The sequence below is a fragment of the Zootoca vivipara genome, chromosome 9 (genome assembly GCF_963506605.1).
Source record: "Zootoca vivipara chromosome 9, rZooViv1.1, whole genome shotgun sequence".
Taxonomy (NCBI): Eukaryota; Metazoa; Chordata; class Lepidosauria; order Squamata; family Lacertidae; genus Zootoca; species Zootoca vivipara.
Genome location: NC_083284.1, coordinates 70630611 through 70657269, shown reverse-complemented (window position 1 = coordinate 70657269; position 26659 = coordinate 70630611). Strand labels below are relative to the sequence as shown.

The 26659-nt window shown below is 43.7% G+C and overlaps 1 protein-coding gene across 5 annotated transcripts in view; it reads right to left on the bottom strand.

The window, feature by feature from the left end:
* The window catches only part of LDB2 (LIM domain binding 2), a 194191-nt gene extending 168016 nt beyond the window's left edge, over positions 1–26175 (bottom strand). For 4 of the 5 annotated variants that reach the window (XM_035112352.2, XM_035112354.2, XM_035112353.2 and 1 more), the window contains exon 1: positions 25820–26062. In XM_035112352.2, the coding sequence (XP_034968243.2) occupies positions 25820–25954 (135 nt within the window). In that variant the 5' untranslated portion in view covers positions 25955–26062. Of the gene's footprint in view, positions 1–25819 lie in introns of all 5 variants that reach the window. The other variant, XM_035112350.2, reaches the window with a different exon arrangement.
* Positions 26176–26659: the final 484 nt, after the last annotated feature.

Genomic DNA, 26659 nt, shown 5'->3' with positions numbered 1-26659 from the left:
ATATAACTACACTTATTTCTCTTGCATGCATGTATATGGTCAGCCCTGATAGAGTGCTTCATCAAGCGTTCACAGTCCTTCACATATATTTTTTCAATAATCTTAACAACTCTGCAATGTCACTCAGAATTGTTTTTTCTGTATTAGAGATTGCTGGGTGAGGAAGGGAGTGGAAGGAGGGCACTGAAGAGGAGAGGCAGCAGACTCAAGAAAATTGCACATTATATGCATGTTTACTGAATCATGTTCCCGATCCAGCAAGCCTGTCCCTCAAATTTCCTCTTTCCCAAGGAAGTTCAAGAAAATGAAGGGGGAAACAACATACATTTAAACAAGAGACCAAATGGAACAGAACACACATTTATTTATCTACCCTCCCTTCCCTTCATTGCCAAACTTAAATAGCTGAAGAAAGCAAATGACGAAAATTCTGAATTTAGTCCCACATGATGTCGTCAAACGGAAAAGGAAAAGATACACAGAGCAGGAAGAGAAGAAGGAAAAGCTCTGAAAGTTCAATGGAGTTCAATGGAGGACTTATCAATCATCTGGCTGTGACTGTATGCATATCCTGCCTCTGCGGGTATCTGCTTCTGTGAACCAAGGCCATGGACATCTAAACAGGAATTATATACAATGAAGATACAATATGGGAATTCTTTTCACACAGAGAGAACTGCTTAAAGGTGAATAACGGGCATCTAAACCATAAATGAAGCAGGGAGAGTTGAGGATTTCTTTAGAAATCTTATCCAAGGACCAAATTCAGGCATGATGTTAAATGCATTAGAGAGCACATCAGGTGGATTATTTACAGGAGGAGGAGTGTAGAAAGTAATGAGAAGAAGAAGAAGAAGAAGAAGAAGAAGAAGAAGAAGAAGAAGAAGAAGAAGAAGAAGAAGAAGAAGAAGAAGAAAGTGCAGAAAGTGATTTACTCTTCGCCCTTGGAGGTTTTTAAGCAGAGGCTAGATGGCCATCTGTCATGGATGCTTTAGCTGCATTGCAGGGAACGGTTCAACTAGATGATACTTGCAGTCCCTTCCAACTCTACAATTCAATGGTTCTATTCTATGACTGGCCTCCCTTACAGGGCAGCTGTGGCAAAGTCAGACTTCACACCCACCTACTAACAAAAGCTGTCAAGTGGTTTACAATCTATTTAGAATGCACACAAAAAAGGCCAAGACTTGCTTGGAGTTATTAGGTATTCTAGCTGCCATTCTGATGGCCCTCTCAAACCAGGGCTTCATCCCTGGCCTGCTTCTCCATCTCTCTCAGCGGCTGGCTCTAGTGGCAGATGCAGGAGACACAAGGGTAACAAAGGTGTCCTCACACACAAACACACTCACATGGCACCCAATGGTTCAGCAGCCACTGAATAATAACCTTGTGTGAGGATTTTCACTAGGATTGTGGGTTTAAAGGCTGTATGGGAGAGAGGCCCATGACAACAGAGTCCTTAGCACTATCTAGCACAGGCATCCCCAAACTGCAGCCCTCCAGATGTTTTGGCCTACAACTCCCATGATCCCTAGCTAACAGGACCAGTGGTTGGGGAAGATGGGAATTGTAGTCCAAAACATCTGGAGGGCCAAAGTTTGGGAATGCCTGATCTAGCACCACTCCCTCGCACATCCATTTCTTCTGAAGGAAAGGAAAACACTCGGAAATTAACATACTGGGGGTTGTGCAACATCTGGCACAGTTTACCACATACAGCGAGAAGGCAAGTTCATATTTTGGCTTTGGAATGAAATACGTTATAAAATTAGCACAAGCACAGGTTTAATTGATCCCAACCCCAAGATGTTCCTCCTGGGTACGTTTCCAGGTTGGCCTGATTCCAAACGGATCTCACTGTATCACATTTTGCTATAGCTTGCATCAAAGTTGTGAATAACTTAGCAGCACCCAGAGATTCCTGTGCCACAGATCAGCTTTTGAGTAAAGAAGAGATAGTTTCAAAAACACCGATTCACTGTATTAGCACTAAGAGTGCTTCCAAAAGTATATACTGTAACAGCACATGTCAAAAATCTTTTTTTTTCTGGACGTAATCATATATAAAAAGATTCCTTGTTAAATATTTATAACAAGAGAGCCAGTGTGGTGTAGTGGTTAAGAGCAGTAGACTCGTAATCTGGGGAACCGGGTTCGTGTCTCCGCTCCTCCACATGCAGCTGCTGGGTGACCTTGGGCTAGTCACACTTCTCTGAAGTTTCTCAGCCACACTCACCTCACAGAGTGTTTGTTGTGGGGGAGGAAGGGAAAGAAGATTGTTAGCCGCTTTGAAACTTGTTAGGGTAGTGATAAAGCGGGATATCAAATCATAGAATCATAGAGTTGGAAGAGACCACAAGGGCCATCCAGTCCAACCCCCTGCCAAGCAGGAAACACCATCAAAGCATTCTTGACATATGCCTGTCAAGCCTCTGCTTAAAGACCTCCAAAGGAGACTCCACCACACTCCTTGGCAGCAAATTCCACTGTCGAACAGCTCTTACTGTCACGAAGTTCTTCCTAATGTTTAGGTGGAATCTTCTTTCTTGAAGTTTGAATCCATTGCTCCGTGTCCACCTCTCTGGAGCAGCAGAAAACAATCTTTCTCCCTCCTCCATATGACATCCTTTTATATATTTGAACATGGCTATCATATCACCCCTTAACCTTCTCTTCTCCAGGCTAAACATACCCAGCTCCCTAAGCCGTTCCTCATAAGGCATCGTTTCCAGGCCTTTGACCATTTTGGTTGCCCTCTTCTGGACACGTTCCAGCTTGTCAGTATCCTTCTTGAACTGTGGTGCCCAGAACCAAACTCCTCCTCTTCTTCTTTTTATGTGGTGTTTTACCACAGCAAGGAACTGTATGTATGCACCAGTGGAGGACTCTAGAAAAAGAATGTGGTAGCCTCCTCTTCCTAATCAGCACTGCTTTGAATCCACCATGATATATCCAGAGCCAGACAACTCTATTCTCCAGAATAGAGGCCACACATACACATGACTTGCAAGAATCGACAAGAAACTGTCCATATGAACACAAGTCCTTTTGCACTCTCTTATGCAAATTCATGAGAATCTAGACTTGATGAATGCAGCACTAAGTTCGATAGTGGTGCTTCTTTGGCACAGTAGCATTTCCTAGAACAACCAGTGAATCTTATGCAAAAGCATGTGCATGAGATGGGCAGAGCCATAGAATCCAGAATCGCTTCAGTGATTCAATCCACAACCAACCTCCTGCTGCATCTCAAAGGGGCAGAGGTATGGTGTTTGTGCACACACTTCCTAGCAATTAGCTCAGTGTATTTTCCGCATTTGTGCTGAATGTTTCAGAGATGTGGGGAGGGGAACCGCTATGAGTCACTAGTGAGTAATACAACTTCTGCCATCAGGAATGTGTTTAGCTTTTATCACATTTCCCCCCCCCTTAAGAATTAAGCAATTCAACAGATCGCTTAATAGCAGTATGCTCACAACCCAAATTTAAAGGTGCTTTAGATAAGAAAGATCTGATATGTGGGTGGCGCTGTGGTCTAAACGACTGAGCCTCTTTGGCTTGCTGATCAGAAGGTTGGCAGTTTGAATCCCCGCAACGGGGTGCGCTCCCGTTGCTCGGTCCCAGCTCCTGCCAACCTAGCAGTACAAAAGCACACCCAAAAGTGCAAGAAGATAAATAGGCAGGAAGGTAAATGGCGTTTCCATGCCCTGCTCTGTTTTTGCCAGAAGCAGCTTAGTCATGCTGGCCACATGACCCGGAAGCTGTCTGCTCCCTTGGCCTATAGAGCGTGCAACCCCAGAGTCATCCGCGAATGGACTTAACAGACTTTACCTTTACCTTTAGATAAGAAAGATCTGATATGTGATTTACTAAACAATGCTTAGCCATAGGCATTAATTCATGCACATTGCATGACTGACATTCTATGTACTCTGTAATGATATAAAAGGGAGGGAAATTTCAAGGAAGCACCTTGAAAGAAACATAGAAAGGGCTTTTTCCACATTGATATTGTAATGAAACATGCACAGACAGATATAAACATGTATGTATGTATGTATGTATGTATGTATGTATGTATGTATGTGTAAGGGTTTTTTGTATGAACAAAATCATTATAAGAGACCACCTATTGTATTTAGAGGTAAAGGGACCCCTGACCATTAGGTCCAGTTGTGACCGACTCTGGGGTTGCAGCGCTCATCTCGTGTTATTGGCCAAGGGAGCCGGCGTGCAGCTTCCAGGTCATGTGGCCAGCATGACAAAGCCGCTTCTGGCGAACCAGAGCAGCACACAGAAATGCCGTTTGCCTTCCCGCTGTAGTGGTACCTATTTATCTAATTGCACTTTGACGTGCTTTCAAACTGCTAGGTTGGCAGCAGCAGGGACCGAGCAATGGGAGCTCACCCCGTCGTAGGGATTCGAACCGCCGACCTTCTGATCGGCAAGCCCTAGGCTCTGTGATTTAACCCACGGCGCCACCCGCGTCCCTATTGTATTTATCACATCTATATTCCACTAATCTGGGCAGCAAACACCAGCTTCAAGATTTTGAAGCCTCCAACAAAAGATCATCAGTAAAAGTTTTTAACTTGGAATGTACTCTGTCCAGATAACCTGTGGAAGCTAGTCAAGTTATGTGCCAAGTTCAACAATGCAGTCCAAGCTTCACACCAATACAATACAGTTTTGGGTGTTTGAGTACCGTTTTGGCATCCATTTCTTTTCAAGTGTGGTCAGTAAAAATCTTAGTTAAGATTTCTTGGTTTATAGTCCAGCTTCTCAGGGCTCTTCCGCCTTGCTGATCTCAGGATCCTAAAAAGTCTCCCATCCTGTATTCCAGAGCCACCACAGCTGTGGGATCATCCTTTTATCTTAACAACCTTGTGAAGTAAACTAGCCTAGGAGATTCCCACCGCATGGTGTTTCCTAGCCCCAGCCCAGCCCTGTTCAAATAGTTAAGAATAGTAAAGTTAAGCAATGTTTATTTCATTTCATTGATCTATTGCAATATTTGTACTGTTCCTCTCCATTTAATGGCAACTAAATTAAAAACTAACAGTATCACAATTTTTAAAACAAGACATAAGAAAAATTGTAGCAAAAGTTACAATGTTTCAGAAATAAGTTATGAAGAGAGCACAAAAAAGGCACAAACATGTCACAAATACGTTTTACATTCATAAAACATACAGGTCAAGTTGTCATTTATATTACAATTTAAAAACACCAATCCATGTTGCCATTATCCTCAGCACATTGTATTTTGTTGTGTTACAAGTATCTTTCATAATATACACACTAGCATTTGCTGGAAGCATTCTAACCTTGTGCTCTTTCTGCACAGTGTACAATTGTTTAGAAGTGTTTCAATATCCATAAAAACACAGATTCTGTTCCTCAACACTCAGAGGCCAACAAGTAAGCGCCACTCATTAATACACAAATTCTCCTTTCCCCGATCTCAATGTCAAGTTTCCTTCGATTACACCGTATTTCTCACCGAGGACTGCTAATCTCCTACAAAACTATGTCATCTTCTTGTGCACATCCTCTCGTAAAATAAGCCTTCCTTCCCCAGTGTTTGTACAACATTAGAGCCTATGTGAAATTGCCTTGGTACAGACAACGGAGCTAGTATCAACCAGTCCATTTCTGACTTGGGTCAGTACTGTAATTTTCAAACAGTGTTCTTAAGAATCCTGGGCTCCTCGGTGAAGGAGGAACTACATTTTGCACATAGACATCTGGAAAGCAGCCTCTATGATGTTGTTTTAAATAATAATGATGATTATGACAAAGTAGCCCCAAGGCTTTGTGAACGGTAGCAGACGGATTACTTAACCCTTCCCCACAATCTGTTTCCCTACTCAAAACCTCCCAAACGGCTACCCCACTGCCTGGATTTCAGATGCTTACCGAGGTAAAAACTCACCTGGGACCTTGCAAGAGGAAAGTGGTTTTGGAAGGTTGATTTTGAATGGGAAAGCAGCTGGGGGGAAGGGGGCTGAACACCCTCTCCCTTCCAATTGCACCGCTGCTCAGAATAACAACCTCTTGAGGCTGCTTTTCATCAAAAATAGATAATGGATGGAAGTTTTGTTTGATGCATTTATGTGTAATCTTAAGATTGTGTTCAACATAAGATTGGTAATAGTACTTCCCTGTAACACATAGCCATAGCATGTTTAGGACGCTCTCTCTGTTTGTGCGCAACAGCAAGGTCCAGAAAGCTTGGTCAGCGCTTTATGGGAACTGAGACTATACTCTAAAACTGCCAATAATCCTTTGCAATATGCAGAGATTTTGTGGCTAAGGTACAACAACTACTTAGCAGGTAAAAGGATGTGAAAAGGGTACAATTAGTGTAAAAACTTTTCAAACCACCAGACTGAATCATGCCTGAAAATGAGAAATGTTCCCATTTCTCTTTTATAGGTTTGCCATACGTATCCCCTACCCTGTTGAGCCCCTCCAAGATGCACAAGTATAACTGCCATGCATTTTAGAGGTGCAATCATTAAAGGTCCCAATTAAAACAACTTACAGCTGGTTCAATGTCTACTTACTAGTAAGCCACAAAGGTTATGTCAGAACCTCATCAAGCAGTGTGGTCTCCAGGTAGCTGAACCACAGCTGTATGGCAACATTCAGGCTTGGTTATGATGGTGGCAATTCCATCTCAATGAGTATATTATCTTGGCAGAATGATAACTCGGTGCAAAGAAATCCAAGGCGTACTACCGTATTAGCAGAACTGCCACGTGACCATTTCTTTCAAGCTTATAACAGGCAGTCAATAGTTAATTTAATACATTTAAGGGAATTAATGTGAATGAATTAACACTGGCTGTCCGGCATACACATACACCCCTCTAGTAGAAGTAGCAACTCTTACATTTAGCTATGGTGTCTGACTTACGTATGCTACTAATTCACATATGGACATCAATTTCTTTAGTTCAACTCCTTTCTCTCTTATTAAGAGCAATGTGAAATGTGCCCATCAATGAACTAGCAATAGATTTGTAAGGTAAAAAAATGGATTGAAGTCAGAGCAATCTTCCAAAGTTTTAATGTAAAATCATCTGTATAAACGTAGAAGAATTTCCAAAACAATGACAAACATAGTTGGTCTCTAAGGTGCTGCTGGAAGGAATTTTTTTTATTTTGTTTCGACTACGTCAGACCAACACGGCTACCTACCTGTTCCAAAACAATGTTCATTAAAACAGCCCCAAATGTCATATATGTAAACGTATAGCATTATTTAATCAGTTGATTAGTTCTGTGATTAAAAGCAAGACAACTTTACACTTGGGTCATTTGATAGCTCGACAAAATTTATTTTAACAAAGACAGAAAGCTTTTTTCCACGAAACTGCTGTGTATATACTTCTCTTATAAATGGTGTTGCTTCTTCAATGTTTATGTTTTAATTAGATTTAATTATTTGCAAGCCACACTGAGACCTTGTGGAAGGAAGGGGGGCATTAGACCTAGCCCCCCCATAATTGTGAAAATGTAAAAGTCAACCATAAACTCCCTTTCAATAATACAGTGATACCTGGGGTTAAGAACTTAATTCATTCTGGAGGTCTGTTCTTAACCTGAAACTTTCTTAACCTGAGGTACCACTTTAGCTAATGGGGCCTCTCGCTCCTGCCGCGCCGCCACTGCACAATTTCTGTTCTTATCCTGAGGTAAAGTTCTTAACCCAAGGTACTATTTCTGGGTTAGCGGAGTCTGTAACCTGAAGCGTCTGTAACCTGAAGCGTCTGTAACCTGAGGTACCACTGTACATTCAAAACGGTTACTGCAACCATCAGCTTGTTTTTGTTTTTGTTTTGTTTTTTAGTTTCCATTTTCTTAGGTAAAGTCATACATACTCCTAGGACTCTATTTTCTAAAATCTATTTTTAACTTCAGAGAAAATTCCACAGTGTCTGTTGCCTGATATATTGCAGAGACTGTGGGTCTGCCAAGTCACCAGCAACAAGCCTTAGATATTACCAGTCAAAGTCTGAACCCCGGTCTAGGCAGCTAGGCATTTAATTGAATTTTGCCTTTTCCCTTAACAGCTAAGCACCAGGCTACTCTGGCTGATGCCTCAGAAATACGCTGAAAAATTTCTGAGTGCCTGGATGCTGTGCTGAGCGAACTGAGGGAGAAAGGCAGCAGGGGGAGGGGAGACTACTGGCAAAAATGATAATTTGCCAATGCAAAATCAGCAATGTAACCTTCCAAATCCCATTTGAACAAGCAAGCGCACAGGCAGAGCTAGATGGAAAAATCCAAAGGAGCATTTTGCCAATTCATTGATAGCACTATTCATATTTTCCTTTGGGCAATCTAAAGGAATGGGAAGAGCTCCTTAAATTTTCCAGCAATGCTGCATTTAATGCCTGTTAGTTAAAATTAAGTTCTCAGGAAGATGTTGATGAACAGAATTCATTTCCTTTTATGACAGGGATTCACATTATCCAAAAGTTGTTAAAGTGTCTAGGATAACATTTACTAAATTCCAAGAGAGTGTTTATTTTTACTCTCCTCTCTCCTGTCCTTTATCAGGTCTATTACCCTCCCTCCCCTCCCTAATCTCTAGCCAGGCACCCCTCCCCCTCCCACAGTTAACACAGCCAATTCTATTTACTGCTTTTCCACTTTACTAATTGCCCATGGCAAGGTACAAAGCACAGGGACACATGCAAATCAAAACAGCCAAGCCTTAAAAACAGAACCAAAGCTCAATTTAAGATCAGCACCTGCCACAAATTCGAAGTATTTCTGAAGGCTTAGCCAAACCGGCAGGTCTTTTTCACCATTTACCTAAAACTAGAGAAAGGTGGAGCAACGCAAGCATTTACAAGCATTCAAAAGTAGCAATGCCACAATGAAGAATGCACTACTACAGGCTGGCACCCTAATGCATGAAAGAGCCAAGCTGGATGACTTTGTCAGTTCCATATGTTTAGCCTACTTCCGTGTTTAAATGGTTCCTTTCACAAGGAACATGATTAGCAGCAGCGACATAGTACAATTCTTACCATGTTGGAAGGTGCTGCAAATGATGATGTTTCAATGCTGGAAACTTTCATCTACTGCCACGCAATATAAAAAAGATTGTGCGTAAAGGTAAAACTGTGTAACATGATGGTGGCCTCCAGGTAAGTGCCTAAAATCAGGTAAAGGTAAAGGGACCCCTGACCGTTAGGTCCAGTCATGGATGACTCTGGGGTTGTGGTGCTCATCTCGCTTTACTGGCCGAGGGAGCCAGCGTACAGCTTCCAAGTCATGTGGCCAGCATGACTAAGCCGCTTCTGGCGAACCAGAACAGCACACGGAAATGCTGTTTACCTTCCCACAGGAGCAGTACCTATTTATCTACTTGCACTTTGATGTGCTTTTGAACTGCTAGGTTGGCAAGAACAGGGACCAAGCCATGGGAGCTCACCCCGTCGCGGGGATTCGAACCGCCGACCTTCTGATCAGCAAACCCTAGGCTCTGTGGTTTAACCCACAGTACCACCCGTGTCCCAATTAAAGTCAGATGGCAATGACACCCCCATCGTTCTGCCCAGACACTGAGGTCCAGTGCTGAGAGCCTTCTGGGGGTTCCCTCAGTGTGAGAAGCAAAGCTACAGGGAACTAGACAGAGGGCCTTCTTGGTAGTGGCTCCCGCCCTGTGGAACGCCCTCCCATCAGATGTCAAAGAAATAAACAACTATCTGACATTTCGAAGACATCTGAAGGCAGCCCTGTTTAGGGAAGTTTTTAATGTGTGACATTTTAATGTATTTTTAATCTTTGTTGGAAGCTGCCCAGAGTGGCAGGGGAAACCCAGCCAGATGGGCGGGGTACAAATAATTTATTATTATTATTATTATTATTATTATTATTATTATTATTATTATCATCATTATCATTCCTCCCAACATACAACTGTCATCCACAACGTAGAGTTGCCACATTTCACTTTGAAAGCTCTGTGCAAAACTGAACATTCAAGGGCAACGGTTCTCAAACTCCTCATCTTCATATAACACTTTCTACAACGAACCCCTGAGCAACTGCTACAGAATCCCTGCACATTACAGAGAATTGCAAGGCAAATTCTAAAGTGCAAACCCTGTTGAAATGGGGCACCTCTACAACCTCACTTGTCACCTTCCACAAACTGTGTGTACACCTTAGGACATGCATATTGCAAGAGGGAATTAATAGGGGGAATTGTGCAAAATTTATATATTTATTTTAGCTTTCGAATATTTCAATAGTGCAACCTGTTGGCAAGCAAGTCAATAGTGCATGAGGCTTTTGCATGCAATTAAATGTTTGCTTTGGTCTGGAAGTAGGTCTAAGCAGGGGCTATTTAGCAACGCAGGTTTGTTGTATAAATTATTTTACCAGTTTCAACCCAACCTAATACTTCTGGGCAGCACAAGAGAGCCTGATCTGCAGCGGTCCCTGTGAACTCTCACAGCAGGGGTGCTATAAGTCTCTCTCTTCCAGCAGCTGCCCCTTCGGACCTGCAATTTGGGGACAATGAGCTGCGTTTGCCTTGAAATTTCCCTTAGCAAGGGCTTTCCTTTTAAAATGTTTCACACTATGTCCGAGTTAGTTTGCTCCTGCCTTTGGGGGATTGGAGGGAGGGAGGGGCCACATTCTTCATCAATATCTTTGGGCAGCTCTCTCTTTCAGTCCTGCGTTTAAAAATAGCTTCTCAATGTGGAAGAGATGAGCTGAAAATCTCAATCTTTCTCTCCGTCTCTCACAAGCTTCTCTCTCTCTCTCTCTCTTTGTATTGCAGGGTGGACTATTGCAATGCGCTCTACATGGGGCTGCCTTTGAAAGTAGACTCGGAAACTGCAACTAATACAGAATGTGGCTGCTAAACTGGTGACTGGGAGCAACTGACTGGGACCATATAGTCCTAAAGGATCTACACTGGCTCCAAGTACAATTCAAAGTGCTGGCACTGACCTTTAAAGCCCTAAACGGCCTCAGCCCAGTAGACCTGAAGGAGCGTCTCCACCCCCATCGTTCAGCCTGGACACTGAGGTCCAGCTCCGAGGGCCTTCTGGCAGTTCCCCCACTGCGAGAAGTGAAGATGCAGGGAACCAGGCAGAGGGCCTTCTCGGTAGTGGCGCCCACCCTGTGGAATGCCTTCCCATCAGATGTCAAGGAAATAAACAAACCATATAACTTTTAGTAGACATCTGAAGGCAGCCCTGAATCATGAGGGTTTTAATGTTTCATGTTTTGTTATGTTTTTATGTGTTGGAAGCCACCCAGAGTGGCTGGGGGAAGCTAGCCAGATGGGTGGGGTATTATTATTATTGTTATTGTTATTATTATCCAGCAACTCTGTTCTAGTCACCCTTCCTCCCTACCTGGTAGTCTTTTGCTCACTTGGCCAATGAACAGTCCATGCCACTGAATTATTATGAGGCAACTTTCGGGGGGTTTGCCACCTTAGAGTCTTTCCTTCCACTAAAGATTTGTGTGTTTGTTGATATTTGTCTATTGTGTGCAAGGGTGCAGTTTTGGCTTCCAAAGCTCTGCATGCTCAGGAAGAATCTCACTGGGATTAGCATATATGATCAATAAATTAACCAATTTGCTGGACATAAAAGGGGGAGGGAGAGAAAATATTCTATTCCCTAATCTACTCATTTAATGTCCTCTTGCTATGCTACTTAGCAATTATAAAACTACGCTGGGGGGAGGACAAACAAAAGCCCACTTGCTGGCTTGTGAGGTTCCAAGTACAGTATATTCAAGCAAAACCCTAATTCAGAATAATTAGCATACTTGATAGATTTCAATTCTTTCTTCTCACAGAACAGCCACTGATGGAGTCCTCCTGTGACTTTATGAATAATTCCCCTCCCCCACTGCTAGTCCTTGTTTAATCTCTCTATTTTTGCCAGTTGCCTGCTGTAAGATTTTTGATATCTTTTATTAGAAATGCAAGTAATGGTTAGCAGAATGTCAAACTTCAGGCTGAAACTGAAGTTCCTGAATTGTGGCATTCACTAAACTGGTGACCCTTTTGCTGTAAGTCTGATACTGATCAGACTTATAGTCCAAAACAGCGGAAAGAAACTGGTACCCTGTTTCTCATATTTTAAGACATACCCATAAAATAAGCCATAGCAGGATTTTAAGCATTCAAGGAATATAAGCCATACCCCGAAAATAAGACATAGTGATAGGCGCAGCAGCAATGCCAGCCGTGGCAGGAGGAGGAGGAAAAAAATAAGACATCCCTTGAAAATAAGCCATAGTGGGTTTTTTTGAGGAAAAAATAAATATAAGACATGTCTTATAATATGAGAAACACGGTAGTGAAGGTTGTCCTACTGGGTAAACACACTATAGGGTATCTGAAGAAGTGTGCATGCACACGAAAGCTCATACCAAAAAAAAAACTTAGTTGGTCTTTAAGGTGCTACTGAAGGAATTTTTTTATTTTACACTATAGTGTGTTGGGATAAATTCAGAAGACCAGCAACAATCTTGCAGCAGCAGCCGTACAAAAATGAGGGCCCACTTGCAGCAAAGAGGATTTCATGATACTGTTGAGATTCATGATTAATGCAAATGGAACTACTGTATTATCATTTCCTATGATGTTGCCTGACAGAGATCAGGGATTTCACAGAAGCATGTTGATAGTCTGAGATTACAGGAAATCTCTCTCCAGTCCTTGGAATCCAATACCTATCAGATTTAGCACAGCTAACTGGGGGTGGCAAAGTTTTGGTGCCAGTCTTCCATCGGGTGTGAGTTGGCAGAAGAATCATTGGGGTGTTGGTGGTCTTGCGGTAAGGTTAAAGCTTACTGGAAAATGATATATAATGAATTGAAAAAGGTGTTTCAAATAACATTTGTTAAAACAAAACAAAACAGAAGCTTTCCTTTTGGGAATTATAGGAATAGAACTACCCAAACTGTATAGAAATTTATTCATGTACTAGCTGGCCCGGCCATGCGTTGCTGTGGGGTTGTGTGTTAAATGGACCTTTTTCTGTTAAACGGGCCTTCAGAGTCTCCCTTTAGAGTCCCCTCACCTGCCCTGTCCCAACCCTGACACCCCTACTGAAAGTTTCAAAAATAAGACTCCCCCACCCACACATGTTCCTGAAAATGTCCCCACCCCCCACTGCTTTGGCTAACTCAGGGTCCCCCCCCCATGGCTATGTGTTTTCCCCCTCCCTTTGTTGTGCCTCATCCCTGTGAGCCTCCTCCCCCGTTGTTGTGCCTCATCCCTGTGATTCCCCCTCCCCATGAAAGGCCCATATTCTGTTTGTTTTTCCCTGTGGCCTGCTGGGCAATGTTGCGGCCTACTCAGTTTTCCCTGTCCCAACCCACCCCCACTGCTTTAGCTGCCTCAGGGTTATTCCTCCCTCCCCATGGCCATGTGTTTCCCCTCCCTCCCTTTGTTATGCCTCATCCAGATGACCCCCCCCCAACCCGGTTGTGAAAGGCCCTATTCTGTTTGTTTTTCCCTGCTGGGCAATGCTGTGGCCTACTCATTTTTCCCTGTCCCAACCCTCCCCCCACTGCTTTGGCTGACTCAGGGTCCCGTCCCCCCCCATGGCTATGTGTTTTCTCCCTCCCTTTGTTGTGCCTCATCCCTGTGTTCCCCCCCCCCATTGTGAAAGGCTGTATTCTATTTGTTTTTCCCTGCTTGGCAATGCTGCAGCCTATTGAAAAAGCTGGGCCTTGTTGCTGCAAAAGGACTGTTTTCAGTTGGTTGCTGTGGAATTTTGTGATGTCATCTGGCGGCGCAGCTGCTGGAGTCTTCAGAGCTTCTGGTGGTGATGTCTAATTTGGCTGCCACTTTTTTGTGTTTAATCATTATTTTAGGTGTGAAAGGTGTGGGTTTTTTGGGGGGGGGATTTACGCCAGATCCCTTCCTGGTGGGCATTGAACGTTGTGGCCAAATTTGTTACATTACGGTTCAGCAGTTACGGAGAAAGGCTGTGACCTCTGCGCGTGCAATGCCTACATTTTTATATATAGAGATGTGACTACAGCGACAAGAATGTTACTTGCCCAAATATTGGAAAGAAGAAGTGAAAGAAAAAAGGATACAAAGTTATGGAATATGCAGAAATGGCAAAACTTACTGGAAAAATAAGAAATCAAGATAACAAACTTTTTACAAAAGAATGGAGATGGTTTATTGAATACTGTATTTACAAATAAACTGTAAACAGATAAGAGCATTGTCAGGCTTATTGTAACAACCTGCAGTTTTATAAGAGTATATAATTAAAGTAGATGAAAGAATGAGTAAATTAAGTTCATTTGGAATATACAGAAAATATTTTTTTAAAAAAATTAAGGAAACGCAGAAAGAGGGCGGAGGAAGTCAAGTTTTGAAATGTTAAAATGATTGTAAAGTTATTGAAATGTATAAAACTGAAAATCATAAATTTTAAAAATGGATCCTTGGGGCGTCTTTGGGAGACTAAGGAAGGATCAGTGGCTGCACAGTTTGCCTAAGGGAGTATACTTGTCCTCTGTTTGTACATCTCTACTGAAAAAGAAAATATTAGAAATAAATGATAAGATCCCAACATGCTACCTTCCAAAGAAAATGAAAACATATAATACTCCACAATGTGAAATGGGAGGATTTACAGAAACCTATAGCATTGTTATCAATGCAATATAAACTCTGTTAAGCAAAAAGAAAAAATCTGCCTTTTGCCTGCACACCTTCCTTCCTTCCTTCCTTCCACTGGCCTTCATCCGCAGATCTCAGGGCAGTTCACAACATAACTCTTATTGAATCGTTCATAACAAAGGTGTCCCTCCACTGTGTAGAATCACTACAACTGGGCCAAAGAGGCTCGTCCTAGCCATAGAGGCTAGTGGCGCGGAGAACCACAGCGCAGGGCGCTGGAGGGCACTGGAAGGGCACCAAGTGAGCGCAGGGTTCCAGCGATCTGGCCAGGACTGATCTCCACGAGCTAAGAGGCTGTGCTGCGTCTCTCTCCTTCTCTGAGAACTCCGTGCTGCACCTCCTTCTCGTTTTCCCAGCGCTGGGTTCCGCTCAGTCGAGCTTTGCCACCAGGGCACACACAGCGCCCAAGCAGCTCTTGCTGGTCCCACGGTGCGTGCGCTGGTGGCGAAGCTTGACTGAGCGGAACCCAGCACTGGGGAAATGAGAAGGAGGTGCAGCACGGAGTCCTCGGAGGTCGCCTCCCACTGCTGCCGCGGTCCGCTTGGCACTCCCGGGTCCTTGGAGAGGCTCTGGAGCCAAGTCTGGCCGCTCAGGAGCTGGTTTGGCCAGCAAGGCGCGAGGGGGCTGCCTGTAGCCCACCAGCTCATAGAAGGGCGGCTGCCTCAGCATGATCGCTTTGGTGCTGCACTTTCAGAGGGGGGCGCTGGAGGGACCTTAGCGCCAGGGCGCTAGATGGGTTTAAGACGGCCCTGGGGCCAAACACAGGAGGAATAACCACATAATCTCATGTGACTAGCTTATCACTACCAAGTACATTTTTTGCTCTAAATAAATAAACTTGGCTTAGATATTAACACTTGCTGGATCCAGGGCATAGAGAGGTTTGGGACCCACAAAATCATAACAATATTGTGTATCTGGAGCTGCACTCAGAACCTAAACCCTCCACCTGTAGAGGATCCATTCTCTCCATTCCGTGTTCTACTATGTATTTTTGTCACATGTATATAGTCAGACTAAACCACTTACAGTATTACGTGAACAAGAATAAACAAATAGGTGATTGTGTTACCACAATCCATCCAACAAACACAGCACCAATGAATGACCACTCTAGAGAAAATATTGCACTTTTCTATGTAACAATTCAGTGGTACCTCGGTTTATGAACACAATTGGTTCCGGAAGTCTGTTCATAAACTGAAGCGTTCATAAACTGAAGTGAACTTTCCCATTGAAAGTAATGGAAAGTGAATTAATCCGTTCCAGATGGGTCTGCGGCGTTCGTAAACCGAAAATTCATAAACCGAGGTGTTCATAAACTGAGGTTCCACTGTACGCTATTCCAGTCTTAACCTTGTCATACATGCGGATACCTTGGTTTCACAATGACGGAATCAGAACACATAATAAATCTGTAGAATAAAAGGCAAACATACATTTGGGGTACTTTTCATCTTAAAAACTAAGCCGTAGCAGCTGGGTGTTTTTTTTTTAAAAAAAAACAACCTAATACCGCTACCACAGTTTAATTGTAATTTTAATTCATAAATTCCTTGCAATTTTGTAACATGTTCTAGCTCAGGGGTGTCAAACTCAAATTCATCGGGGGCCGCATCAGCAGTTTGGTCACCCTCAAAGGGCCGGTTGTATCTGTAGGACTATGTGTCCACTCTTTATTATCATAAATTATTGTCACTGCATTCAATTATTACTGTTTTTTGTAATAATGTAAGTAATAACTAGCTCTGAAAGCAGAAACATAGTCAAAATAATGGCAAGTAGATATTCAAATGTACAATTATTGTACAATTTATTGTAAAATGATTTTTGGTAACTGTACTGGGTGGTGGAGGCTCGCTAGGGTTTCATGCAGGACCTTTGCAGAGCTACTAGTACCTGGAGATGCTGGGGTCCTTCTGCATGCAGGACAGATGTTCTGCCAGTGAGCCACCACCCTTCACCAAAGGGACTGGCTGAGGTTGACTCACTGGAGCTGCTCTCCTGGTTCCAGGGTTTAAGGGCCAGAAGTATAAAGCAGCATCCTATGTTTCTGAGGAGAGGGAGGGAGGGAGGGAGGGAGGAAGGAAGAATAGAGGGAGTGGGAGGGAGAGAGGAAGGAAGGAAGGAAAGAGGGGAGAGAAAGAAGAGTAGGAAATAAGGAAGGGAATAAAGAAGGAAAGAAAAAGAAAGAGGGAGAAAAGACGGAAAGGGAGAAAGAAGGAAGGAAGTAGAGGGAAAGAAAGAATAAGAATGAGGGAGAGGAATAAAGATGGGAAGGAAGAAAGGAAGGAAGGAAGGAAGAAAAGAGGGAGCAGGAGGGAGAGAGGAAGGAAAGAGGTGAGAGAAAGAAGAGTAGGAAAGAAGGAATAAAGAAGGAAAGAAAAAGAAAGAGGGAGAGAAGACAGAGATAAAGAAGGAAGGAAGGAGAGGGAAAGAAAGAATAAGAACGAGAGAGAGGAAGAAAGAAAGGGAGGGGGGGTCGCCACCTTGATTCAGCGCCAGAAAAGAGCGCGAAGGGACCCCCCCCCCCGGCACCAGCTGTTTGTCGGCGCTTTGTCGGCGCGGCGCTTCAGCAGCAAGGTCCCGCTGCTGGGTCCCGCTGGTTGGGGCGCTCGGCGGGCCACATGACGAGGTCTGGCGGGCCGGATTTGGCCCCCGGGCCTTGTGTTTGACACCCATGTTCTAGCTGCTAATTTAGCAAACGGCACCATTAAGTAAAAGTATTGGATGTTCTCAAAGCCTGCTGTGACCCATCCCGGGATCTTTGGATGAAAGGTGCATACAAATTTAATTAAATGATTAATTATACTAATAATAATTCCCCTGTTCTGCTCTGTAGTGAGGCTACCTTTTGTGACATTCAGTCTGAATACTAACAAAGAGCAAATCTCTGCTGTTGCTTCAGCAACAGTAAGACTTAGACCAAGGACTCAAACTACATTGGTAGAGAAAAAGCACTTTACAGTATACGCATTATAACACTGTGAAGCCAGGTGGCGCTGGGGAATCCCATCTTTAGCCAACATGATTTCCCTTAATGAAGTTTAGAACGTGTTTTCCTGAAATGCTTTTTTTGATGGGTCTAGATCCAACCCAATCCCGATATAAGAGCAGCAGTTGTTTGTATTCCAACTGCAAGCTCTGCATTCACTGAAAAGTGCCAGCACACCACTCCAGCCATCGCTTAATCCTACATAGCAGGGAAGACTAGTCACACTGAAGCTTCTGAAATGGGTTCTTCTGAGTCCTAGGGTAGCAGTGTTCACACTATGGGGTATTCTGACAACAGTAAAATTCATTTTTACATCGGCAAGCAGGTTGTGTGCACAAACTGATCACACACATTTGCTGCACACACACAAAAAAACCCAACTGTGTGGAATAACTTGTAAAACCTCGGAAGAGAAGATCTGAGAAATCCCATTCCTAGAATCCGACTAGTGTTCGTTCAATGAGGTATAAGCCTAGGCAATTCAAAGATTGTGTGCTTTATCTTATACAAGGTACTACTGTCGGGAAAGGCAAACTCAAAGGGGAGGCAAGTTCAAAAAGTTGCAGAAATGCAAACATACTGCAATGAAACATACTGCAATTTGGAAAGGCAAGTGCGGTGTTATTACTGTTAGCTTCTAACTTACGCCAGAAACAAGCATGATTAGAATGTCGACTGTAGAAGTAAAAAAGAAGCGCCGGATTCCACTACCTTTCAGTCTATATAACATACTGGTACCGCTACGATTCATTTAAAAAATGAATCTCGGTAGTGGCTCCTGCCCTGTGGAACGCCCTCCCACCCGATGTCAAAGAGAAAAAACAACTACAGTACCAGACTTCCCTGTTTAGGGAAGCTTTTAATGTTTAATAGATTATTGTACTTTAACACTTCTGTTGGAAGCCGCCCAGAGTGGCTGGAGAAACCCAGCCAGATGGGTGGGGTATAAATAATAAATTATTATTTTTATTATTATTATTTAAAAAATCTGAATCTGGTAGGAAAGAATTTACGAACATTTCAAATTGCTCATTTTCAGTTTGGAGAGAAATCTTGATTCTTGTCAGAGTGGCCCAACTGAGATCTATAAACTCCCATTGATTAAGCGTATAAAATACAGTAATGTTGAAAATACAAGTACAGAATTCTAGGGAGGAAAGTCCTGAAGTCCTGAGCAAAATAAACAAAACAATGTCACCACCTTGACCAAATTAAGAATGTTTTGTTCACCACAGGCTTATTACTGCAGGTTATCCTATTGGAAAGAGACAGCTGTAAAAGATGCTGACCAAACAATGAGAAAGAAGGAAATATGGACTGCCAAGATTACGCTCACACACATACACAGCCCAGTCAGATTTTTCGTGAGCAGCAGCAAACTGGCCAGCCCTTCAAATGGGGACAAAGGGCAGGACCAATGGCATGGCTCAGTATAAGGGGCATTCCTAAATTAAAGCACTTGGGGGGGTTAGTGCAGGGGAAATGTTATTAATGGGTTTTTAAAAATTTGGAACAGTGGATAGCAAAAGATTTCCCCTCTATCCCAAACTTCAGCTATAGCAGGAGAAAATGTGTGAGCCTGTCTAGTATTTAACAGCTCATCTGGTAACTACTGACATGCAAGTGAAGAGGAGGAATCCTGTACCAGGTTGTAGAAGCTTTTTGTTTTTATCAGTGGCTACAGCCTGTGTTTCCATGTGACTGCTGGGGAGAGGCGGTTCTCTTCCTTCCAGTGTGGAAATGCAAGCTAGCAGGCTTTTAGGCAGCCTAGTAAAACAACTGAAGGCTGGTAGTTCTTGTGAGCTTATTCACAATACAAGAAGAATGAATCTTAGACATGCAAGACCGTATTTTTGCATTACATCCGATTGCCCATTGGTCTGATCCAGCAGAGTCTTCTTGTGCTTGCATAGTCTTAAGATGTGAGTGTGCCATTCCAAAAATCAGCCCTTAACACACACACACACACCCCTGAATTGGAGAATTAACATTCTCATTTGTTGACCTATTTTAGCCATTTATTTGCTACTCTTCCATATGAAATAATTCTTGGTATAACTTGAACATCAAATCTAATGAAAACAAAACGACGCGAAAACAAAATAGTGGGTTGAAGCCAGAGGATGCTGCTTCATGCCAGACCAGACCATCTAGGCCAGTATTGTGGCAGCAGATCTCCAATATTTCGGATGGGATTACTCCCAGCCTTACTTTGAGATGCAGGAGACTGAACCTTGGAATTTTTGAATGCAAAGCATGCGGTCTACCACTGAACCATGCCCTTTCCCCACAGGCTAGTCACATTCAGTGCCAAATGAGCAAGCCTGTGGAGAGCATTCCATAGATGTGGTGCTATCACATATAAGATGCTCCCCTGGTCGCCACCCACCTCCCTCCAGACGGCAAGGACGCCCAAAGGAGAGCTGCAAAGATTGCATTAGTGCACAAGTGGTCCCATAATTGGTAGCAAGTTCAGCATTTCCTCTATCAAGGTCCAACTTCCTGTTAGCACAACCTGCAAGTCTCCTGTGAAGGCTGGATAGAATACCATTGTAAAAATTCCTATACAGTGGTACCTTGGAAGCCGAAAGGAATCCGTTCCAGAAGTCCAAACATTCGGGAACCAATGTGTGGCTTCTGATTTGCTGCAGGAAGCCCCGTTGGACGTTTGGGTTCCAAAGAACGTTCGCAAACCGGAACACACACTTCCGAGTTTGTGGCGTTTAGGAGCCAAAACGTTCAAATCGCAAGGCATTCGTCAACGAAGGTACAACTTTATAGGTAAAATACTTACTCTTCTTCAATTTATATCAAGTACAGTGGTACCTCTGTTTATGACCTCAATTGGTTCCGGGGAGCCGGTCGCTCTCTGAGCAGGTCATAAACGGAGCGTCTCTTCTGCACATGCACAAAGTGCTGATAGAGCGCTTCTGTGCATGCGCGAGCTGTGCAGATCGCTTCTGCACATCCGCACGCCGTGGAAACCGGATGTAAGCACTTCCGGGTCCGCGGCAGTCACAAACTGATTGATCGCAAACCGCAGTGATCGTGAACCGAGGTATGACTGTACAGGCAAGTCCCAACTCGCATGTATTCGAGTCACGCACAATTGTGCACTCATGAGCCGTTTTCAGTGCCAAAAGGGGGCAAGGGGGCAACGGGCTGACACGCACGGCAGTTGGGAACAGAGTGTCTGCATAAACAGGGATTCCTCTGTACAGTATCCTTGAAACTTATGTGCATTTAACTTGCGCACATTCAGCTTTTGCGCACATTCAGCTTTACGTGCTTGGTAAAAAATAAATAAATTAAGGGGGCAGAAACGGTGTCTGGGGGGGGAAGAATTTGCCAAGCCTACCCACCACTGCACCCAATGTGTTTTGGCTATACATGATTTGGGCTTTAGGCATGATTCCCAGAAGAGAACCCTCGTGCAAGTTGTGGGCTTACTGCAATGTCAATGTCCAAATTATTTAGCTAAATGAATCACAAAGATTTAAACCCAAATACTTCTTTTGCTGTATTCTACCCCCACAGAAAAAAATACCCGCCAAAAAAACCTAAATCTAAAACAATGGCGGGGAAATGTAAACATTATCTCCTTTCTTAGTCCTTTGCCTGAAGCCAGTCCTGTTGATTCCAACTGACCTTATTTTCAGGTTGAAACAAAATATAAAAAATTCCTTCCAGTAGCACCTTAGAGACCAACTAAGTTTGTCATTGGTATGAGCTTTCGTGTGCATGCACACTTCTTCAGATACACTGAAACAGAAGTCAGGTGTTTGGGTCAGGGTCTACAAAACTTTGTAGGACCGGCTCCCAGAATTCTACACTCAAGATTACAAATGGTAGTCTTAGTGCTACAAAACACACTTTGGTGTGGAGGAATCCTTGAAGATAATGAAGAGCAGAGGCACTACTTGTCAGGGGACAAGGCATGAATAAATGGGCCCCAGTGAATTTCCCCCGCTTCTGCCACAAGAGTGCCATACTTAGCTAAAGCAGATTGCTAAAACTTCTTTCTTAATCACAATTCTGCAACGGCCTCCTTGGTGGCCAAATTTCTTTTTCTGGCCCTTAAGGTTAAAATTGACAGCATTGAAATGTGTCTAAATGTGCAGCCTACTTCTTATTGTAGGTTTAAGTTTTAAGTTCCTTTAGATGTTTAGATGTTTTAATTTTTGTATGGATAAATGTTTGTTTCTGACTGACGGTCAAATGAAATCTGATTGATTGATTGATCACAATTCTTTACTTCTATACAGTGTTCAAAGCACTTCACAAATGCCATGTTTTTCCTTGTAACAAACCTATAAAGCTTAGTTGCTTAGCTCAGTTGGGCGTGGTGCTGGTAAAGCCAAGGTTGCAGGTGTGATCCCCCTAAGGGACAGCTGCATATTCCTTCTAGTTGACTGGTTGATCCTCAGGGTCCCTTCCAACTCTATGGTTCTATGATTCTAATGACATCAGTTATTATCCACATGTAGCAGTAGAGCAGGTGGGATGGGAACATCAAGGCTGAGAGAATAATGGCCTGCTAAATATCATTTTGTAAGTACTTAGCAGAACCTGGGGGTTCTCCACTTCCACACCTCAGGCTCTTAGTGTAGGCATAAAGCTACACCAGCTCTTGACCCTGCAGTTAATATTTTGGAATTGCTCATCACCATGACAAACTGTTGCAGATGCTCTTCACATTTTTCATTTTTAGGAGTATACATTTTAAGAGCATGTACCGTATTTTTCTGTGTATAAGGCTAGGTTTTTCCCCTAAAAATAATGTCAAAAAATAGGGGGTGTCTTATATTACGGGTCCATCTCCCCCCATTTTCTTAAATCGGAGTCCCCAAAAATAGGGGGTGTCTTATACATGGGGGCATCTTATAGATGGAAAAATACAGTTGTGTGTGTGTAAATGTAAATATGAATATAAATATTCTTAGATACACCTAAATAATATTTCAGACAGAATGTCTTATTTTCCAGAAGTGAAATTGGCTACAGCTCACTCCTGAGTGATTATTTTGTGGCAAACCTGGGCTTGTTGCCCCTATCAAGAGAAGAGGTCATTACCTGAATGTGCAAGGCAGTCCAGAAGTTAGGAACAGGGTACATACCATGGGGAAGAAGCTGATGACCATTGTTTGGCGCATCAGTTAGGTGGCACGTCATGTTGGCACACACTTTAAGGAAAAGTATAAAGTATCATTGGCCAGATGATTATTTGCCAGTAGCGAAACCCAAAGTAAAAATACACAGGGATTCAGGTTTACCTAAAAGCTTTGTTTCCAGTCACAGAAGTATGCATGCTGGCCCTTGCTATCTGATATTTGATAAAGACCATTTATCATTATTTAACATAAAAAACAGCATTAAGAACATTTTCCAGGGTGGATGCTGAATTTCAGCCAGGGCTCTGTCAGTTGCTGAAATGACTTGTCTTTCAAAATGGGCTCATAGATTTCTGAGAAAATCGCCAAAGTTAAATCCCAGGGGAGAATTCCCATTATAAAATGAATGCGCAGGTACTCATTTTTAGAAGACAAACATTTATCTTACCATTCAAAATACAATGAGTTCTCTAACTGAATTTACTGCTGACATCAGATCAGATACTGATAAAAACTCCTTTAGCCTATTTTATTTACAAGGCACTGTATCCTGAATTCTTCAGCATGGAAGAAACAGCTGCTGCCATGTATCTTAAAGAGTCACTACTAGATTCAAAATTTAAATGACTCACCAGAATGTTTTCATTGCATCCACACGTTTAAAATAGGATTGCAATATAAAGTTGCTCCAACAGAACAGCCGTGAGTCCACGTCCACATGACCTGGGCATGGACCTCTCCTAGGTTCTTCAGTTTAACCAATATGATCTTGAATATACATTTATTGCGGGGGGGGTGTCATGTTGGGTTTTTTCTTTGTTTCTTTATAGTTTCATGCACATGGGAATAGATGTAGTGGTAAACCTCAAATCCCACAAAGAGGAAGGGCAAAGTTTAAGAAGTCTGTGAAAGTCAGAATAAACTATCATCATCCCCTAAATACGAAGTGGCACACCTGTTCACACAGCAAACAAATTAAGCCAGGCGCTGTCTTAGTTTGAGTCAGTTCTCATGAATCAAATTACGGGGAAATGTCTTCCTACAAGTCCTATTAAACAACAACAACATTCATCCAACATAAGAAAGGGTAGGTCAACTCAAGCAAACTTGCTACAGTCATGGAAAACTGCAGCAGCCAAACCTGATTTTAATTTCCACAAATCACAAACTATAGTTTAAAAACTCAAGAGGTGGAGCAGAGAATCTACTATCCTGTGTAGAACACCCCAGAGAAATTTCAAAACTACTTTTGCTCCCCTTGAAATTTGTCAGAGGGACTGTCTCAAAATCACATCAGAATTTAATTTCAGGCAAAATTGAGAGGCAATTTCATAAAAATTCAAAGAACACACTGACAAACAACATCCTAAAGCAAGTCAACCTTCTTAAAGCATTCATTCTTGCAAGCTTCCAGCAACCCAATAACTATTAACTAGACTGCAAGAGCAACAACCAGAGTCAAAACGGAAAACACAACCTCAGTTTAAAACATAAAGGGCAGGAGCAGGGTGATCCAAACAGTAATGTTATTAGTGCTTGGAACTCAATTGCTGCCCACCAATTCACCAATCATAAAGCAGGTCACATCTTGTTAACTGGATCCCATATATTCAGTCTATAGCTGCAGTGGACAATTGAAGAGTATGCTTCTTTTACAACCACCTTGGGATCCCTTGAAAAGTTATGCTATTATAACTACCAGCAGAACTCTCAAAATTATTCAGTAACATTGTCGACATTTTCACTTCCAAAAGTCTGAGTTCTCTGACGTGTTCTGTTCCCAGCTGAGCCCATTCAAAGAAACCACTTGAGGAAAACAAAAAAGTAACTGTGCATAGTTGAAGGCACACAGGGAAGAAATGAAGCCCTCCTGCTAGTTTTATCACCCCACACATCCTTCATGTAAGAACACCCCGGAATTATGGCTTCTTTGAATCATTTCATTAAGAGAAGCAGCTTTAGCTTTAGATGAAAGACAAACCTAATGTTTCTATTCTTCTTTTCAGTGAAGAGATTCTCTACTCAGCTATGCATCACTCTAGTCAAACACACATACACTCATGCTCATGTTGTGGTACAAAACCAGCAGATTCTACATTACAAAGCAAGACAAGCACTGGATACAGCTTCTCTTACCCTTTGCGGGGTTAAATGCCGGACTGTTTATTCTTCCCGTTAACAGAATAATAGAAACCTCATTCATTCATTGATACATACCCTCCAACATTTCTCCAATGAAAATAGGGATGTCCCATTCCCTAATGATAATTTTACTATTTGTACCCCACTCATCTTACTGGGTTGCCCCAGCCACTCTGGGCTGCTTCCAACACATATAAATACATAATAGAACATTAGACATTTTTTAAAAATCTTCCCTGTACAGGATTTCCTTCAGATGGCTCCATACCCTCCAACATTTCTCCAATGAAAACAGGGACATCCTAAGGAAAAGCAGGACATTCCTGGATCAAATCAGAAACCTTCTCTAAATCAGGGACGTCCCTGGAAAATAGGGACACTTGGTAGGGTCTGAGTGTATTTGCCATCAGCATAAGGCAATAAGTTTGTCCAACTCTAGCCCTCTTTTCTGCCTTCATAGGCTCAGTGCTGATAACCGGGGTGGGAGAAGTACAGGTAACATCCATCGCCGCTGAAACGTGGTTTGTTTGTTTGTTTTTAAACACGCGCACGCACACACACACATTCCTTCAATGCACACAGCACCTCGAGAACGCTGCGGTTGCAAATGCCAAAAAAGAGAAGAGAGGTCAGGTACCTGACCAAAACCTGCGCGCTTGCACAGGAGGGGCATTTGAAACCGAGCCGTCTCATGGGCTGCATTGCATCCCCCCCTCCCGGTGCAGCCTGCGGTGCCCCCCTTCGAGTGCCCGGGATGCTCCTTCCGTCGTCGGCAGCATCTGGCCGGTGCTGCCCCGCGGGAAACGGAGCCCCCCTCGAGCCGGAGAGCGGCGCGCCGAGTTCCCGAGCCGGAGGAGGAGGAGGACTCACCTCGGTGCGAGTCTGCAGCCTCTTGTTCATCTCATAGATCCGGTACTCGGGCTGCACCATGTACGGCGTGTGCCTCCGGTAGAAGGGGCCGAAGGGCGAAGAATAGAAGGGGTCGTGCGGCGCCGCGCTCGACATCTTGGTCGCCGCCGCTCGCCGGCGAGGCTCAGGGCGCGCGGGAGGCGGCAGCCGACAGCCGCGCCGAGCACATGGGCTGCGCGCGCGGGGCGGGCTACTGCTGCTGCTGCGGCTCCCCGCGCGGAGTCGGCGGCGGGGAGGGAGCGCGAGCGAGGCCGGCAGGCGGGCGGGGAGGGGAAGGCGAGGCGGGCAGCCCGGCGAGGCTCGGCGGCGGCGGGGAGCGAGGCTGGCGCGAGGCTGTGGCGGGGAGCTTGTTTTTCAAGGCGCCGTCGGAGAAGAAGGGGTCATTTCCTGTCCGCCTCCTGCGAAAACAACGCGGGGCTTCCCCCCCCTCTCTTTTTCTCCTCAGGGTGACACAAAAGGAGGTTTCCTGTGAGGAACTGGGCTGGGTGGGGGGCGCCAGGGTCGGCGCTTTCCCGGCTTCCCCACCCAGCCAAGTCGGCAACAACACCACACACACACACACACACACACACACACCCAGTACAATCGCCCCCAACCAGAAACGTGCCTCGAGAGATTCATCCCGCCCCTTCAAACTTTGTTGGCTTGTTTCATGATTTGCGCGCCCAGGCGCAGTCCCTGAGGTAGGAAAACACACGACGGCGTCTTCTATGGGATTAAAATGGACACAACTTGGTTAAATTTCACATGCAGGAAACCTATAGCTGTCAAGTTCTCCTCCCTCCTTTTAAGGGAAATTCC